The 19,994-nt window shown below is 45.2% G+C and overlaps 1 protein-coding gene across 2 annotated transcripts in view; it reads right to left on the minus strand.

Moving 5' to 3' along the window:
* LOC140194776 (collagen alpha-1(XV) chain-like) overlaps positions 1-19,994 on the minus strand; it is a 333,668-nt gene that overhangs the window by 176,255 nt on the left and 137,419 nt on the right. For both annotated transcript variants that reach the window (XM_072252059.1, XM_072252067.1), the window contains exons 4-5: positions 18,902-18,976; positions 18,700-18,810 (exon numbers count right to left, since the gene is read on the minus strand). In XM_072252059.1, the coding sequence (XP_072108160.1) occupies positions 18,700-18,810; positions 18,902-18,976 (186 nt within the window). The remainder of the gene's footprint in view (positions 1-18,699; positions 18,811-18,901; positions 18,977-19,994) is intronic.

Raw genomic sequence — 19,994 nt, forward strand, 5'->3', positions numbered from 1 at the left:
ATTTTCTTTGTGAAGGGTTTCCAAGATCTAGTGCTGATAAAGATGGGTACCGATAGCTGGGGACTCAGTGCAGAAAATGGGGCTGTGGTTTATGCATAGTCATAGTCATACTTTATTGATCCCGGGGAAATTGGTTTTCATTACAGTTGCACCATAAATAATAAATAGTAATAAAACCATAAATAGTTAAATAGTAATATGTAAATTATGCCAGTAAATTATGAAAAAAGTCCAGGACCAGCCTATTGGCTCAGGGTGTCTGACCCTCCACGGGAGGAGTTGTAAAGTTTGATGGCCACAGGCAGGAATGACTTCCTATGACGCTTTGTGTTGCATCTCGGTGGAATGAGTCTCTGGCTGAATGTACTCCTGTGCCCAACCAGTACATTATGTAGTGGATGGGAGACATTGTCCAAGATGGCATGCAACTTAGACAGCATCCTCTTTTCAGACACCGCCGTGAGAGAGTCCAGTTCCATCCCCACAACATCACTGGCCCCACAGCGTACACTCTACGGCCACTGTATTTGGACCTTCCGTACCTCATATAGGGGCACTGAGTGTATGTTCATGATCTTCTGCTGCTGTAGCCCATCCACTTCAAGGTGTAACATCTGGTTACACACTGTTGTAATGTCTAGTTATTTCAGATACTGTCTCCTTCCTGTCAGCTTGAACCAGTCTGGCCATTCTCCTCTGGCCTCTCTCACTAACAAGGCATTTTCACCCACAAAAGTGCCATTCACTGGCTGCTTTTTTTTGTATTTTTGCACCATTCTCTGTAAACTCTAGAGACTGTTGTGTGTGAAAATCCCAGGAGATCAGCAGTTTCTTAGATACTCAAACCACCCTATCTGGCACCAATAATCATTCCACAGTCAAAGTCACTTAGATCACATTTCTTCCCCATTCTGATGTTTGGTCTGAACAACAACTGAACCTCTTGACCATGTCGGCATGCTTTTATGCGTTGAGTTGCTGCCACATGATTGGCTGATTAGATATTTGTATTAATGAGCAAGTGTTTCAGCTTACCTAATAAAGTGGCCACTGAGTGTATGTTGGGGGGGGGGAGGAGTCAAGGTTTTTCTCCTTGTACGGATTTGAAAGAGAGGGGCACAGAATCTGAGGGGAACAGCTGTGAACAATTGAACAGAGAAGCATAAGAGAGTGGAAAAGTGAAGTGAGCTTCTGTGGCAAAAATAAAATGCTGGCAATCACACGATTAAAATAGCAGTAATCAAAGCTGGCAAGGCACTTGTTTCTGAGCAGAATGTAAACACACAGATTGAGTTTGGATTTATTGTTCTTTCTGTACTTTGTTTCAGAGACTACTCAACCAACACTTTCTCCTTGTTATATACAAGTCATAGAGCACAGAACAGAGTGGGCCTTTGGCCCATCTGGTCAGTGCTGAACCATTATAGAACATAGAATAGTACAGCACAATACAGGCCCTTCGGCCCACAATGTTGTGCTGACCCTCAAACCCTGCCTCCCATGTAATCCCCCACCTTAATTTCCTCCATATACCTGACTAGTAGACTCTTAAACTTCACTAGTGTATCTGCCTCCACCACTGACTCAGGCAGTGCATTCCACACACCAACCACTCTCTGAATAAAAAACCTTCCCCTAATATCCCCCTTGAACTTCCCACCCCTTACCTTAAAGCCATGTCCTCTTGTATTGAGCAGTGTTGCCCTGGGGAAGAGGCACTGGCTATCCACTCTATCTATTCCTCTTATTATCTTGTTCACCTCTATCATGTCTCCTCTCATCCTCCTTCTCTCCAAAGAGTAAAGCCCTAGCTCCCTTAATCTCTGATCATAATGCATACTCTCTAAACCAGGCAGCATCCTGGTAAATCTCCTCTGTACCCTTTCCAGTGCTTCCACATCCTTCCTATAGTGAGGTGACCAGAACTGGACACAGTACTCCAAGTGCCCAGTCCCATCTCTCTGCACCTGGAACATTGCCCTCCATGCCCCTCCCATCTGTCTACCTGTCCAAATCACTCTTAAATGTTGAAATGGAACCAGCGTCCACCACTTGCCCTGGCAGCTATTTCCAGATTCCCACCACCCTCTGAGTGAAGAAGGTTCCCCTCACGTTCCCCTTCAACATTTCACGTTTAACCCTTAGCCCATGGCCTCTAGTTTTAAGCTCACCTAAACTCAGTGGAAAAGGCATGCTTGGATTCCCCCTATCTAAACCTCTTCGTAAATTTGTATTCCTCTATCAAATCTGCCTGCGTTCTTCTACACTCCAGGGAATAAAGTTTTAACCTGTTAAACCTTTCCCTATAACAGGTCCTCAAGTCCCGGCAACATTCTTGTAAATTTTCTCTTATTGATACCTTTCCCACAGATAGGTGACCAAAACTGGACACGTTACCCCAGATTACGTCTTACCTGAGCTTAACATCATATCGCTTGTACTCAGTACATTGACTTATGAAGGCCAGTGTGCCAAAAGCTCACTTTACGACCCCATCTACCTGTGATATTAAGAATTAAAAACAATATTGAAAAGGCTGACAGGTATGGTGATTTACAAAGGGCTTAGGCACAGTCTTAGGATGCCTATGACTGTAGAGGACTGTATTTGTCAAGGTGGAGCTGATTTGTAAATCAGGAGGAAGCAAACGATGTTGGGAACGGCGAGGGTTAAACATCGCAGGAGGGGAGTGGGACAGGTGGCAGAGGAGGGGGTGTGGCGAAGGTGCAGACAAACCAGGAGGTCATCTGATTCCAAAAAATTGATTTATTCATCATGACAGAATGTCTCTCCTGTGCTTCCCGCTCCCTCACCTCTCCCTGCCCCCTTCCCACTCTCAGTCCACAATAGAGACCCATATCAGAATCTGGTTTATCATCACTCACATCTGCCATGAAATTTGTGGTTTTACTGTGGCAGCCGTACAGTGCAATACATAAAATAACTACAGCACTGTACAAAAGTCTTAGGCACACTAGTGATATACAGTATATGCACCTAAGACTTTTGCACAGTTCTCTATATTAATACCCGTCGGTATTTCTGCCTCATTCCTGCTGTGATCTCCTTGCCAGAGCATATTTCTTATGACTGCATATCAATTACTTCAAAGTTGCTTCCAACGCTGCGAGCCTTTTGTTGTCTTGATTGAGATGGAAGATAAAAACGCTAGAGCAGAACAACTTCAAATATTTTAAGTTAGCTCCCAGTCAGATGCCTTCCAGTCATCTGACCAGTGGGCCAGCCAAGTGGTATCGCGTGTTGATGGGGTGACCAGTTAGTCACAATGAGCCTCACTGTGGTCACACCCCTCGCTTTCTACACAGCCCCCTTTGTATTCCGAACTGCAAATGCTGGCACTATTCCCTGTAAGGTCACTAAATTTCACTTAATGAATGTAACTGATTGGGAAATCCTAAGAAGGGAATAGGACATTGCAGCACAGCGCAGGTTCAAAGTTGTTCTGACTTTTTAACCTTTTTAACCCTCCCACATAACCCTCAATTTTTCTATCATCTATGTGCCTATCCAGGATTCTCTAAAATATCCCTACTGTATCTGCCTCTATCACCACCCCATCTGGGCATTCTAGGCACCCACCACTCTGTGTAAAAAAAACCACCTGCCCTATGACATCCCACCCCCATATTTTCCTCCAATCACCTTAAAATTACATCCTCTTGTATTAGACATTTCCGCCCTGGGAAAAGATCTCTGGTTAATCATGAGAGTACAAGTCATAGTAGCAGAATTAGGCCATTCAGCCCATCAAGTCTGCTCCACCATTCTATCGTGGCTGATTTACTATCCCTCTCAACCCCATTCTCCTGCCTTCTCCCCGTAACATTTGACCACATTCTTCCTAAAATGAGGCGACTAGAATTGAAAACAATACTCCATGCGGTCTAACCAGGGTTTTATAGAGCTGTAGAATTACTTCACGGTTCTTAAGACCACAAGACAAAAGACACAGGAGCAGAATTAACCCTTTCAGCCCAATGGGTTTGCTCTGCCATTTGATCATGGCTCATCCATTTCCCCCTAACCCCATTCCACATAGAACATAGAATAGTACAGCACAGTACAGGCCCTTCGGCCCACAATGTTGTGCCGACCTTCAAACCCTGCCTCCCATATAACTCCCCACCTTAAATTCCTCCATATACCTGTCTAGTAGTCTCTTAAACTTCACTAGTGTATCTGCCTCCACCACTGACTCAGGCAGTGCATTCCACACACCAACCACTCTCTGAATAAAAAACCTTCCTCTAATATCCCCCTTGCACTTCCCACCCCTTACCTTAAAGCCATGTCCTCTTGTATTGAGCAGTGGTGCCCTGGGGAAGAGGCGCTGGCTATCCACTCTATCTATTCCTCTTATTATCTTGTACACCTCTATCATGTCTCCTCTCATTCTCCTTCTCTCCAAAGAGTAAAGCCCTAACTCCCTTAATCTCTGATCATAATGCATACTTTCTAAACCAGGCAGCATCCTGGTAAATCTCCTCTGTACCCTTTCCAATGCTTCCACATCCTTCCTATAGTGAGGCGACCAGAACTGGACACAGTACTCTAAGTGTGGCCTAACCAGAGTTTTATAGAGCTGCATCATTACATCGCGACTCTTAAACTCTATCCCTTGACTTATGAAAGCTAACACCCCATAAGCTTTCTTAACTACTCTATCTACCTGTGAGGCAACTTTCAGCGATCTGTGGACATGTACCCACAGATCCCTTTGCTCCTCCACACTACCAAGTATCCTGCCATTTACTTTGTACTCTGCCTTGGAGTTTGTCCTTCCAAAGTGTACCACCTCACACTTCTCCGGGTTGAACTCCATCTGCCACTTCTCAGCCCACTTCTGCATCCTATCAATGTCTCTCTGCAATTCTCCTATAAGAAAACTCAATCCCCTGACTAATGAAGGTCAACACACCAAATGCCTTCTTAATAACCCTATCGACTTGCGTTGCAACTCTGGGGGAATCTATGGACATGGATCACAAGATCCCTCTGATCTTCCACACTGCCACGAAGCCTGCCATTAACCTCGCAGTCTGCCTGCTAACTTGACCCTCCAAAGTGATTCACTTCACACTTTTCTGGGTTTAAACTCCATCTGCTACTTCTCAGCCAAGCTCTGCATCCTGTCAAAGTCCTGCTACAGCCTACAACAACCCTCCACAACTCCACCAATAGAGGGTTCTAAACTGGAAATACAGTTATCATCAATCAAGGATCAGCTTTATTCACCATATCTACACAGTTCCATGTATTGGCAATTTGCTGTGGTGTTACATGCAACAAAAACAACAGTCAACAATCATAAAAAATAATGAATTATATAAAAATAAATAATCATATAAAATCTAATGGTTAATGTACAGATATGGAACGAAATGTGCACAAACACATAAATATCAGCATGTATTTACAATATAAGCAACATTATAAAAAGTGGTTTGAAGTGTTTACTGTGCACTGCAGTGATGGGCTAATAGACAGAGGGGGTAGGGGTGGCCTAACTAGAATGGTTGATCAGATTAACTTCCTGGAGGAAGAAACTTTTAAGAATACGTGATTTATTCTGTTATTAGTTCCATAGTGCTTTCTAGAAGAGAGTGTTTGATAAAGGCAATTTGCAGGGTGGGGTGTGTCCTCAGTGGTTTTTTCCCTGCCCACTTCTTTGTCGTGAGCACATGCAAGTTCTGCAGTGATGGTGGACTGCAGCCAAGTGTTTTGTGTATTGTGGGAGGATGCTGCGCCAATGCAGACAGTAATGTTTGATGTGAGGATGCTCTGTATGATGGCAGTGTAGAATTGTACCAGTATGTTCTGGGGAAGATGGGGAAGTTATGTAGTTTCATTCCCCAAACACACCAGTGAAGGAACGTGTGTGCTAGAATCACTCGGTCATCAGAAACAACGGCAGCTGACTCATCCTTAACGTATCAGATTCACTATAAGAAATAGGAGCAAATACTACAGATGCTGCAAATCCTGATGAAGTGTCCTGGTCTGAAACATTGACTGTTTATTCTTCTCCACAGATGCTGCCTGACCTGATGAGTTTTTCCAATATCTTCTGTAAATTCTGCTCAAGATTTCCAGCATCGGCAGGATCATCATCATCATCATGTGCTGCGTTTTATGACATCATCATTATGCGCCGTGTCATATGACATGACCATCATTGTCTTTCCATGACCGTGACTGCTCTTGGCAAATTTTTCTACAGAAGTGGTCTGCCATTGCCTCTTCCAGGCAGTGTCTTTGCAGACAAGACGGGAGACCCCAGCCATGATCAATGATCTTCAGAGATTGTCTGCCTGGTGTCAGTGGTCACATAACTAGAACTTGTGATAGGGACCGGCTGCTCATACGACCATCCACCACCCACTCCCATGGCTTCACATGATCCTGATCGGGGGCTAAGCAGGTGCTACGCTTTGCCCAAGGGTGACCTGCAGGCTAGCAGAGGGAAGAAAAGCCTTACACCTCCTTTGGCAGAGAGGTATCTCCACCACTTCACTGCAGGATATCGTGCACTGATAAAAGCTTGCAGATGCATTACAATCTTTCACTGTAATGAGCACAACAACAAAGGAGGAGCACATTATCACTTATGCCTCCTATCAGATTACTTCTTCTTCAGCCCTTTACCTCTTCCACCTATCACCGCCCTGCTTCTTACTTTGTCCCCCCTTACCTGGTCTCATCTATCACCTGCCAGCTTGTATTCCTTCCCATAAAATAATCTGCAGATGCTGGGGTCAAAGCGACACTCACAACACGCTGGAGGAACTCAGCAGGTCGGGCAGCATCCGTGGAAAAGATCGGTCAATGTTTCAGGCCAGAACCCTTCGTCAGTTCCGGCCCGAAACATCGACCAATCTTTTCCATGGATGCTGCCCGACCTGCTGAGTTCCTCCAGCGTGCTGTGAGTGCTGTATTCCTTCCCCTCCCCCACACTCATAATTTAGCTTTGACCCCTCGTCAGGACTAACTGAAAGAAGAGATCTCTTCTTTCAGTTAGTTCTGACGAAGGGTCCCGGCCCGAAACGTCGACTGTGCTTCTTCCTGTGGACGTTGTCTTGGCCTGCTGCGTTCCACCGGTATTTTGTGTGCGTTGCAAGAAAGAAAACTCGGTGACTCAAACACGTTGCGCCTCGCAATGTCCCAGCACGGCTCATTGCCCAAACCAGCCTCACCTCCGCCTGTGGCAATAGTTCAGCACAATTTGCTTTATGAAAGATATTACAAGTAGCGTTTTCAGCTGAATCTCTTGCCTGATGATTTCCAGTAAGCTGTCGCACAGCTTTGGCAGCATCATCTTAAACCGGAATATCTTATTCTAATTTTGGTTTATTATGTATTGCAATGTACTGCTGCAGCAGGACAATAAATTTCACAGCATACGTCAGTGATATCAAACCTGATTCTAATTTAATGTTCTATGTTCTGTGGTAAATTTGTCAAAGATTTCTGAGTTTCGGGGAAGGTCTCGGGGAAGCCAGTGGATGTGGTGTATTTTGATGTTCTGGAGGAGACCAGAAATATGGAAACAGAGCAGAGATTATTAAACCACATCAGAAAGGGTGGGATTGTGGCTGGGTTAGTGGACAGAAAACTGAGAACAGGAAAAGCTGATCCTTTCTGAGCCAGAATTTGTAGTTAGTGAAGTGTCGCGGGTCAGTGCTGCAGTTCCACCTGTTCCCCATGAACCATGGTTGATATACCAAGTCTTTCTATCTGTGAGGGAGAAGGATTCAGATTTACCATGGGTAACAAAACACCCTAATCAGGACAATTACAGATTAAGCAACACTATGAAGCCACGCTCAGGTTGGAGGAACAACACCTTATATTCCGTCTGGGTAGCCTCCAACCTGATGGCATGAACGTCGACTTCTCTAACTTCCGCTAGGCCCCACCTCCCCCTCGTACCCCATCCGGTATTTATTTATAAACACACATTCTTTCTCTCTCTCTCCTTTTTCTCCCTCTGTCCCTCTCACTGTACCCCTTGCCCATCCTCTGGTTCCCCCCCTCCCCCTTTTCCCTCTCCCTGGGCCTCCTGTCCCATGATCCTCTCATATCCCTTTTGCCAATCAACTGTCCAGCTCTTGGCTCCATCCCTCCCCCTCCTGTCTTCTCCTATCATTTTGGATCTTCCCCTCCCCCTCCAACTTTCAAATCTCTTACTAACTCTTCCTTCAGTTAGTCCTGACGAAGGGTCTTGGCCTGAAACGTCGACTGTACCTCTTCCTAGAGATGCTGCCTGGCCTGCTGCGTTCACCAGCAACTTTGATGTGTGTTGCTTGAATTTCCAGCATCTGCAGAATTCCTCGTGTTCAAGCAACACTATGACCACTTTGAACTCAAATGGACTTTGTATTTGTTTGTCCTAATTGTGGTTTATTTTAAAACTTGTGTGTAATTTTTGTTTTTCTTGTGAGTGCTGTTTATAGAGCTTTGACCAGTGGTCATGCTGGGCATCAGAGGTTTGGACAGGTGGTGACTTCAATCATGTCCACTGCCCAAGGATAAAGGCAGGAGTGGGTCTCGGCAGTGTAATAGAGCTTTGACCTGTGACCATTCACTGTTTGGGGTTGATTAGTAAGAGCAAATTAAAGGAAAGAGGGGCAAGCACAGTGGCCATCATCAGAGTGGACATAGTCAGAATGGTGATCTGTAAGCTTCTGATTTTCAAGGGCCTCAGCTAATAGAGGCTTCACTCAGAGGAAGCAAAGGAAAGAAAAGAAGTTTTTTCTTCCCGTCTTTATACCTGCTCAGCTAGGACAGTGGGATACCAGGCAGGATAATGAAATGTTCTTCTTGCGGGACGTGGGAAGGCAGGGTGATCTCCAGTATCCCTGATCCCTGACTGTGAGAAGTGCATCCAGCTGCAGCTTCTAACAAACCGCATTAAGGAGTTGGAGCTGGAACCGGATGAACTCCGGATCAGTGGGGAGGCTGAAGGGGTGATAGAGAGGATATATAGAGGGATAGTCACACCCAAGGTGCAGGACACAGGAAACTCGGTGAGAGTCAGCAAGCGGAAAGGGGTTAAGGAGCCAGTGAGGAGTACCCAATGCAGTGGCCATCCCCTCAACAACAGGTATATCACTTTGGATACTCCTGGCGGCGGGGTGTGGGGGGCGGTGGTGGTGAGATGACCGAACAGAGGAACGTCACAGTATTCAGGTCTCTGACACCTTCAGCCTCCATGACTCAGTTCTGTGCTCAATTCTGGTCGCCTCACTACAGGAAGGACGTGGAAAACATAGGAAGGGTGCAGAGGAGATTTAGACCATAAGACCAGAAGACCATAAGACAAAGGAGCAGAAGTCGGCCATTCGGCCCATCGAGTCTGCTCTGCCATTTTAACATGAGCTGATCCATTCTCCCATTTAGTCCCACTCCCCCGCCTTCTCACCATAAACTTTGATGCCCTGGCTACTCAGATACCTATCAATCTCTGCCTTAAATACACCCAATGACTTGGCCTCCACTGCTGCCTGTGGCAACAAATTCCATAGATTCACCACCCTCTGGCTAAAAAAATTTCTTCGCATTTCTGTTCTGAATGGGCGCCCTTCAATCCTTAAGTCATGCCCTCTCGTACTAGACTCCCCCATCATGGGAAACAACTTTGCCACATCCACTCTGTCCATGCCTTTCAACATTCAAAATGTTTCTATGAGATCCCCCCTCATTCTTCTAAACTCCAAGGAGTACAGTCCAAGAGCGGTCAAACGTTCCTCATATGTTAACCCTCTCATAACCCTCTCACATCCCTACTCCTATACTATTTACAAGGATGTTGCCTGGATTGGGGAGCATGCCTTATGAGATTAGGTTGAATGAACTCAGCCTTTTCTCCTTGGAGTGACGGAGGATGAGAGGTGATCTGATAGAGGTGTATAAGATGATGAGAGGCATTGATCATGTGGATAGTCAGAAGCTTTTTCCCAGGGCTGAAATAGCTAACACAAGAGGGCACAGGTTTAAGGTGCTGGGGAGTAGGTACAGAGGAGATGTCAGGGGTAAGTTTTTTTTAAGCAGGGAGTGGTGAGTGTGTGGATTGGGCTGCCGGCGGCAATGGTGGAGACGAAAACAATAGGGTCTTTTAAAAGACTCCTGGATGGGTACATGGAGCTTTGAAAAGTAGAGGGCTATGGGTAAGCCTAGGTAATTTCTAAGGTAAGGACATGTTCGGCACAGCTTTGTGGGTCGAAGGACCTGTATTGTGCTGTAGGTTTTCTATGTTTCTATTACTTAGAAGGGAAGGGGAAAGGTGGGAGAAGAGGCAGATTGTGGTGATAAGGGATTTGTTAGTTAGGAGAATGAACAGGATGTTCCCGTGGCGAAGAACGAGATTCCCAGATATTGGGTGCCAGGGTCTGGGACATCTCGGATCAAGTCCTCAACATTGTTAAGTGGGAGGGTGAACAGCCAGAGGTCGTGGTCCATGTAGGTACCAATGACATGGGCAGGACAAGTGACAAGGTCACTTTAGGTGCTAAGTTAAAGGGCAGGACCTCCAGCATTATGATCTCAGGATTGCTACCTGTGCCACGTGCTGGTGAGGCTAGAACTAGGAAGATTATACAGTTTGATACGTGGCTAAGGAGTTGGTGTGGGGAGAAGGACACAAAAATTTTGGATCACTGGGCTCTCTTCCAGGGAAGGTGGGACCTGTACAGACAGGATGGATTGCTTCTGAACTGGAGGGGGACTAACATCCTAGCGGGAGGGTTTTTTAATGCTGCATGATGGGGTTTGAACAAGAGCTGCAGGGGGATGGGAACCAGAGTGCCTGAACAGTTAGTGGAGAGTTTGTGGAGGCAGATGTTGGTAAGACCTCAGACAAAGTCAGGAATCAAAAGGTTGAGCATGGTGTGATTAGTGTCCTGAGCTGCGTATATTTCAATGCAAGAAGTATCGTAGGAAAGGCAGATTATAGTGCTGAAGATGAGGTATCTGGTTTACAAACAGAGGCAATGTGCTGTAAGGAGAGGCTGTTGATACAGCAAAAATGCACTCAACAGGATGAGATGCAACGTAAAAGGTGGACAAAATCAAAAAGGGTGCATACAGGACTGAAAGTGTTGTATATGAATGTGCGTAGTATATGGAATAAGGGGTAGGTGAACTTGCAGCACAGGTGCAGATTGGCAGGTATGATGTAGGTATCATTGAGTCATGGCTGAAACATTATAGAAACATAGAAACATAGAAACATAGAAAATAGGTGCAGGAGTAGGCCATTCGGCCCTTCGAGCCTGCACCACCATTCAGTATGATCATGGCTGATCATCCAACTCAGAACCATGTACCAGCCTTCCCTCCATACCCCCGATCCCTTTAGCCACAAGGGCCATATCTAACTCCCTCTTAAATATAGCCAATGAACTGGCCTCAACTGTTTCCTGTGGCAGAGAATTCCACAGATTCACCACTCTCTGTGTGAAGAAGTTTTTCCTCATCTCGGTCCTAAAAGGCTTCCCCTTTATCCTCAAACTGTGACCCCTCGTTCTGGACTTCCCCAACATCGGGAACAATCTTCCTGCATCTAGCCTGTCCAATCCCTTTAGGATTTTATATGTTTCAATAAAATCCCCCCTCAATCTTCTAAATTCCAACGAGTATAAGCCTAGTTCATCCAGTCTCTCATCATATGAAAGTCCTGCCATCCCAGGAATCAATCTGGTGAACCTTCTTTGTACTCCCTCTATGGCGAAAATGTCCTTCCTCAGATTAGGGGACCAAAACTGCACACAATACTCCAGGTGTGGTCTCACCAAGGCCTTGTACAACTGCAGTAGTACCTCCCTGCTCCTGGGAGCTCAATATCCAAGGATACACATTGTATCAAAAGGACAGGCAGGAAAGCAGAGGGGGCAGTGTTGCTCTGTTGGTAAAAAATGAAATCAAGTCATTAGAAAGAGGTGACATAGGACTAGAAGGTGCTGAATCATTGTGGATGGAGGTAAGGAACTGCAAAGGTAAAAATATCCCAACAGGAGTTGTATACAGACCCCTGGTTCCTAAGTTTGTCATAGCCGGGGGTGGTGGTGGGGACATGCTCCCACTACCTGTAAAGAGCTCCAAATGGCGTGCGACTAACAGCTTCTGACAATCAAGTCCAACTCTTGGCCTTCCCATGTGGCTTAGCTACTAGGCCCGGTGCAAATATCTCTACTGACAAGAGAAGGGGCAAAGGCGGACCACTGGCGCCTCAAAACCAGTTGCTTCGGGCAGGTGGGGCTCGTCAGCCTCGGACGGCAGCCCGCCTAGAAGAAGGAAAGCTCTGATTCTAAACTTCCACTGCCTTGCAGCCATTCCCACCCATGGGGAAGGCTTCGGGAGTAAACCCCGAGGAAGAAATCCGGAGTCGGGGTTGACAACTTCACTCTGGCAACCTCTGTGAGGACACTGGTGCCAAGCCGTATCGGCGCTTGGACTACATCAGTGACGTGGAGAGGGGGAACCCACTGCATGGGCAACAGCCGGTTCTTCAAATCTTCCCGCCCAGGCTTGCACCCTGGAGAGGACACAGTCCACCAGAGGCACAAACCCACAATCCCCTGGGATCAATGGCTGCCTACTACCACAGACCCCTAAACAGAAGCAAGATGAGGCCTGCAAATTACAGCAGGAGATAGAAAATGCATGCCAAAAGGGCAATGCTACAGTAGTCATGGGGGATTTCAATATGCAGGTAGATTGGGAGAATCGGGCTGGTGCGGGATTACAGGAGAGGGAATTTCTAGAGTGCCTACGAGATGGCTTTTTAGAGCAGATCGTGGCTGAGCCCACTAGAGGATCACCTATTCTGGACTGGGTGTTGTGCCATGAACCAGAGCTTAAGGTAAAGGAACCCTTAGGGGATGTGATCGAATTCACCCTGAAATTTGAGAAGGAGAAGCTAAAGTCTGATGTATTGGTATTGCAGTGGAATAAAGGGAATTACAGAGGTATAACAGGAATTGGCTAGAATTAAGTGGAAAAGAACACTGGCAGGGATGACAGCAGAGCAGAATGGCGGCTATTTCTGGAAGCAATTCAGAAAGAGGAAGCAGTATTCTAAAGGAAAGGTGACACAACTATGGCTAACAGGAGAAGTCAAAGCCAAAGAGATGGCAGACATAATAAAGCAAAGATTAGTGGCGAGTTAGAGGATTGGGAAGCTTTTAAAAATGAAGAGGCAACTGAAAAATCATTAAGAAGGTAAAGATGGAATACAAAAATAAGCTCACCAATAATATTAAAGAAGATACCAAAAGTTTCTTCAAACACATAAACCGTAAAAGAGAGGCGAGAGTGGATATCAGACCACTGAAAAACAATGTTGGAGAGGTTGTAATGGGGGACAATGAAATAGCGGATGAACTGAATAAGTATTTTTCATCAGTCTTCACTGTGGAAAACACTAGCAGTATGGTGAAAGTTCCAGGTGTCAGGGGTCATGAAGTGTGTGAAGTTACCATTACTAGAGAGAACATTCTTAGGAAACTGAAAGGTCTGAAGATAGATAAGTCACCTGGACCAGATGGTATACACCCCAGAGTTCTGAAAGAGGTGGCTGAAGAGATTAGGGAGGCATTAGTAATGATCTTTCAAGAATCACTAGATTCTCAAATGGTTCTGGAAGACTGGAAACTTCCAAATGTCACTCCACTAATCAAAAAAGGAGAGAGGCAGAAGAAAGGAAACTATAGGCCAGTTGGTCTGACCTCAATGGTTGGAAACATGTTGGAGTCAATTATTAAGAATAAGGAAGGGTACTTGGAGGCACAAGTTAAAATAGGTCATAGTCAGCATAGTTTCCTCAAGGGAAAGTCTTGCCTGATAAATCTGTTGGAATTCTTTGCAGAAGCAACAAGCAGTATAGACAAAGGAGAATCAGTTGATGTTGTGTACTTCAGAAGGCCTTTGACAAAGCACCACACACGATCTGCTTAACAAACTATGAACCCATGGTATTACGGGAAAGATTCTAGCATAGATAGGTTCAATGAGTGGCTGATTGGCAGGAGGCAGAGTGGGAATAAAGGGAGCCTTTCTGGTTGGCTGCCGGTGACTAGTGGTGTTCCACAGGGGTCTGTGTTGGGACCAATTCTTCTCATGTTGTATATATCAATGATTTGGATGACAGAATTGATGGCTTAATTACAAAGTTTGTAGACGATATGAAGATAGGTGGAGGGCCAGGTGGTTTTGAGGAAGTACAGAAGCTACAGGAGGATGTAGACAGATTAGGAGAACGGGCAAAAAAGTGGCAGATGGAATACAGTGTTGGGAAGTGTATGGTCATGCACTTTGGTAGAAGAAATGAAAGGGTTGAGTATTTTCTAAATGGAAAGAAAGCAGAAAAACTTGAGGTGCAAATTGACTGCTGAGTCCATGTGCAGGCTTCCCTAAAGGTTAATTTGCAGTTTGAGTCTGTGGTGAGAAAGGCAAATATGATGTTAACATTCATTTCAAGAGGACTAGAATACAAAAGTAAGCACGTAATGTTGAGACTTTATAAAGTACTGGTGAGGCCTCACTTGGAGTATTGTGAACAGTTTTGGGCCCCTTATCTTAGAAAGGATGTGCTGAAACTGGAGAGGGTTCAGAGGCGGTTCATGAGGTGCAGGACTGACAAAGGGCCTCGGCCTGAAACGTCGACTGTGCCTCTTCCTAGAGATGCTGCCTGGCCTGCTGCGTTCACCAGCAACTTTGATGTGTGTTGCTTGAATTTCCAGCATCTGCAGATTTTCTCTTGTTTGTGGTTGGTCACTTTCAACGATTCCACAAATCAGGCTGTCAGCATTATTTAATTATTATTATGATATTTTTTTGTATGTATTTGAACAGTTTGTCTTTTTTCCACATTAGCTTTTTTACCAGTCTTTTTTTGTGTAGTTTCCCATTGAGTCTATTACATTTCTTTGTTCTACTGTGAATGCCTGCAAGAAAATGGACCTTAGGGTGGTATACGGTAATATATGCGTACTTTGAACTTTGATTCTCTGCTTCAAAGAGTGGTTGAAGCAAAGGGGAACCATAGGAGATAGAAGAGTATAACACAGGAACAGGCCATTCGGCCCACAACGTTGAGACAAGCCAACTAAAAAGCAAATCAAGAACACCCAAACGCTAATCCCTCCTACCTACACCATGTCCATATCCCTCCATGTTCCTTACATCCATGTGCCTATCCAAACATCTCCTAAAAGCCCTAATGTATTTGTCTCTCCCACCATAGCAGGCAGTGCATTCCAGGCGTCCACCACTCTGATCTTACCCTTCACACCCCCCTTTGAACCTACCCTCTCTCACCTTCAATGCACGTCCTCTAGCATTAGACATTTCTACCCTGGGAAACTGATGCTCCCTATCAATATTGGTTTTTTGATTAACATCGAAACAATGGGTTATGTAGTCCCCTTCTGCATCATGGGCTGTATGATTCCATGGGGTAAACGACAGAGTATCCCATTGAGTATGCCACGAAGAAAATGAATCTCAGGGTTGTATATGGTGACATATACGTACTTGTATAATAAATTTATTATACAAGTGACATTGCAGCGGGCGACAGAGTAGTGGGAGACAGAGTAGGAAGGCTTAGGCTCCAGAGGCTTTGGCGAGCAGAGACTGAGGAAGAGCTTCACTCCCAGTGAGGTAAGGCTGGGTAAGTTTCTTTAATAAATCTAATTACCTTAAGAGTAGGTAATGGAGGCAGCAGGTAGGGCAGTCGAGTGCTCGTTTGCAGTATGTGGGCAGTCAGGGTGAGCACAATCGTCCCTGATAACTACACCTGCAAAAGGTGCATCCAGCTGCAGCTCCTGACAAACTGAGTTAGGGAACTGGAGCTGGAGCTGGATGAACTTCGGATCATTTGGGAGGCAGAGGCAGAAATAGAGAGGAGTTACAGGGAGATAGTCACCCCTAAGAGTCAGGAGACAGGTAGCTGGGTGACTGTCAGGAGAGGGAAGGGAAATAGACAGAATGAGCAGAGAACCCCTGTGGCTGTTCCCACCAATAATAAGTACATCGTTTTGGATACTGTTGATGGGGACCACCTACCAGTGACAAGTTGCAGTGGTTGCGTCTCTGGCACCGAGACTGGACCCTCAGCTCAGAAGGGAAAGAGGGAAAAGAGGAGAGCAGTAGTGATAGGGGATTCGATAGTTAGGGGGACAGATAAGAGGTTCTGTGGGAGAGATCGAGAACCCAGGATGGTCTGTTGCCTCCCTGGTGCCAAGGTCTGCGATATCTCGATTGAGTTCTCGGTATTCTCAAGAGGGAGGGTGAGCAGCCAGATGCCGTGGTCCATGTAGGGACCAATGACGTGGGTAGGAAGAGTGAGGAGGTCCTGAAAGGTGAGTTTAGGGAGTTAGGCGGCAAGTTAAAGGACAGGACCTTAGGATAGCAATCTCAGGATTGCTACCAGTGCCACGTGCAGGCGGGTTTAGAAATAGTAAGATAGCGCAGATCAACATGTGGCTGAAGACATGGTGCAGGAGGGAGGGCTTCAGATTTATAGATAATTGGACATTTTTCCAGGGAAGGTGGGACCTGTTCCGGCAGGACGGTTTACATCTGAACTGGAAGGAGACAAATATTCTTGCAGGTAGATTTGTTAGAGAGGGTCCAGTGGATTTAAACTAGATACAAGGGAGGAGGGGAACCAGAGTGTAGGAACAGATGTAGGGGAGAAGGAAGAAAAAGAAAATAGTAAAGTTGTTTGCACCGTTAGTGATAAATGGAGAGTAAGAGGTAGAAAATTTCTTAAGTGCATTTATTTTAATGCGAGGAGCATTATAAGAAAGGTGGATGAACTTAGAGCATGGATTGATACCTGGAAGTATGATGTTGTAGCTATTAGTGAAACATGTTTGCAGGAGGGGAGTGATTGGCAACTAAATATTCCTGGATTTTGTTGCTTCAGGTGTGGTAGATTCAGAGGGACAAGAGGGGGAGGTGTTGCATTGCTTGTCAGAGAAAATATTACAGCGGTACTCTGGCAGGATAGATTAGAGGGCCCGTCTAGGGAGGCTATTTGGGTGGAATTGAGGAATGGGAAAGGTGTCGTAACACTTATAGGGGTGTATTATAGACCACCTAATGGTGAGCGAGAAGTGGAGGAGCAAATTAGTAAGGAGATAGCAGATATTTGTAGTAAGCACAAGGTTGTGATTGTGGGAGATTTTAATTTTCCACATATTGACTGGGAAGCCCATACTGTAAAAGGGCTGGATGGTTTGGAGTTTGTAAAATGTGTGCAGGATAGCTTTTTGCAGCAATACATAGAGGTACCAACTAGAGAAGGGGTAGTGTTCGATTTCCTGTTTGGGAATGAGATAGGTCAGGTGACAGAGGTATGTGTTGGGGAGCACTTCGGGTCTAGTGATCACAATGCCATTAGTTTCAATATAATTATGGAGAAGGATAGGACTTGACCCAGGGTTGAGGTTTTTGATTGGAGAAAGGCTAACTTTGAGGAGATGCGAAAGTATTTAGAGAGAGTGGATTGGGACAAATTGTTTTATGGGAAGGATGTAATTTTGGTAGGACTAATCAAAATAGGACATACGTGGTAAATGGTAGGGCATTGAAGAATGCAGTAGAACAGAGGGATCTAGGAATAATGGTGCATAGTTCCCTGAAGGTGGAATCTCATGTGGGTAGGGTGGTGAAGATAGCCTTTGGTATGCTGGCCTTGAGAGCATTGAGTATAGGAGTTGGGATGTATGTTAAAATTGTACAAGGCATTGGTAAGGCCAAATTTGGAGTATTGCGTACAGTTTTGGCCACCGAATTATAGGAAAGATGTCAACAAAATAGAGAGAGTACAGAAAAGATTTACTAGTATGTTATCTGGATTTCAGCACCTAAGTTACAGAGAAAGGTTGAACAAGTTGGGACTTTATTCTTTGGAGCATAGAAGGTTGAGGGGGGACTTGACAGAGGTATTTAAAATTATGGGGGGGATAGATAGAGTTGACGTGGATAGGCTTTTTCCATTGAGAGTAGGGGAGATTCAAACAAGAGGACATGAGTTGAGAGTTAGGGGGCAAAAGTTTAGGGGTAATATGAGGGGGAACTTCTTTACCCAGAGAGTGGTAGCTGTGTGGAACGAGCTTCCAGCAGAAGTGGTAAAGGTTGGTTCGATATTGTCATTTAAAGTAAAATTGGACAGCTATATGGACAGGAAAGGAATGGAGGGTTATGGGCTGAGTGCAGGTCGGTGGGACTAGGTGAGAGTAAGCATTTGGCATGGACTAGAAGGGCTGAGATGGCTTGTTTCTGTGCCCTAATTGTTATATGGTTATATGGTTAAATTTACTTTGACTTTATTAAATGCTAAAGGTCACCGCTGCTGCTCCTTCACTTTACATTTCTAAGTTCTGGAATGAAGCATATCTTACACTAACTGTGAAAGCTTTGTGGCCACGTTTACTGGAATCAGTTTTCTCAGCTTTGTAACTGCTATGGTGGGATTTGAGTTCACATTCTCTGCATTCTTAGTCTATTTGATGAATTGGCCTTTGTATTCCAACCACAATGCTATGCCTTAATTACCTATCCATGGAAGAAAGCCTGGGCTTAACTACGACAAGATCTCGGGCCACAGCAGTCAAAGGCATCAAAGGGAAAGGCAAAGAGATTTCAGATAACCTTTACAGTGTTACTCACAGGCCGAGGAGACATGTATTCATATTGGAGTTTAACTCCTCCTTGTTCCTGATGAATGTACCTTCCACTGGCATCTCCACTGCCGTCGCCGCTGGCATCTCCTGAAGGTCCCTAGAGCAAAATAATCAGCATCAACAAAGGAACAGCCCACGGTGAGGAAAAAGCCCGTTGGTTCAGCGCTTGAGATAGAATCATTACTTACATCTGGATCAGCTTCATAACATTGCTCCTCACTAGCTTGAGGGTCCGATTTAATTGTCAGCTCTTGGATTGACCCCTGAAAAAAATTTTTTCAAATCAGCATCAAAAATGTTGCATTGTTCCAATCCAAAAACACCTCAACAGTCACTTTGCTTGCAGACTACCACTCTCCTCCCTAGGAAAAGAGCATTGAGGATTTGCAGACTGATGTGGTGTTGTATCAGCCTGTGGAACAGACCATCCATAGGTCACAAAGCTTCACAAAGATTTTGCATAGATTCGGCACGTCACCTAAAGCCTGTAGATGCACCGTGGAGAGTATCCTGACTGTTTGCATCATGGCCTGGCATGGGAGCGCCAATGCCCTGGAATAGATATGCCTACACAAAGTAGTGGATATAGCCCAGTCCACAACAGGCAAAGCCCTCCCCACCATTGAGCACATTTACAAGGAGCTCTGTCCAACAGAGAACAATATCCATCACCAAGGACCCCCCGCCAGCCAGGCCACGTTCTCTTCTCACTGCTGCCATCGGGGAGGAGGTACTGAAATCTTGGGTTTCACATCACCAGGTTCAGAAACAGCTATTACCTTCAACTATCAGGCTCCTGATCCAGCATGGAGAACTTGATTCACTGTAACTCTGAACTGATTCCACAACCTTGACTCACTTTCAAGGTCTTTACAACTCATCTTCTGCATGATTTTCTTTTGCATATTGGTTGTTTGTCAGGCTTTGTTTATGTATACTATTTATTTATTTTCCTGTAACTAGCTACAAGAAAATGAATCTCAAGGTAGTATTTACTTTGGATATATCTAAACTTTGATAATGAATTTACTTTGACTTTGACCATGGGCTTTCTCCATCCATTTAGTGAGAAGGTAAAGTCACTTGCCTGCCCCAGGACAAGACTTACAGACCACAACATATACATTGGCACAGTACACCCTGGCTTTATCCTGCATCGTTATTGTTTTACATTATCCTACCTCAGGGCACTGTGTAATGAATCAATCTGCAAGACAGCAGAATGTAGTCGTGATCTCACTGTCACTCTACATCGCCATATTTTGTTTCAGAGACAAGTAC

The sequence above is a fragment of the Mobula birostris genome, chromosome 1 (genome assembly GCF_030028105.1).
Source record: "Mobula birostris isolate sMobBir1 chromosome 1, sMobBir1.hap1, whole genome shotgun sequence".
Classification (NCBI taxonomy): Eukaryota; Metazoa; Chordata; class Chondrichthyes; order Myliobatiformes; family Myliobatidae; genus Mobula; species Mobula birostris.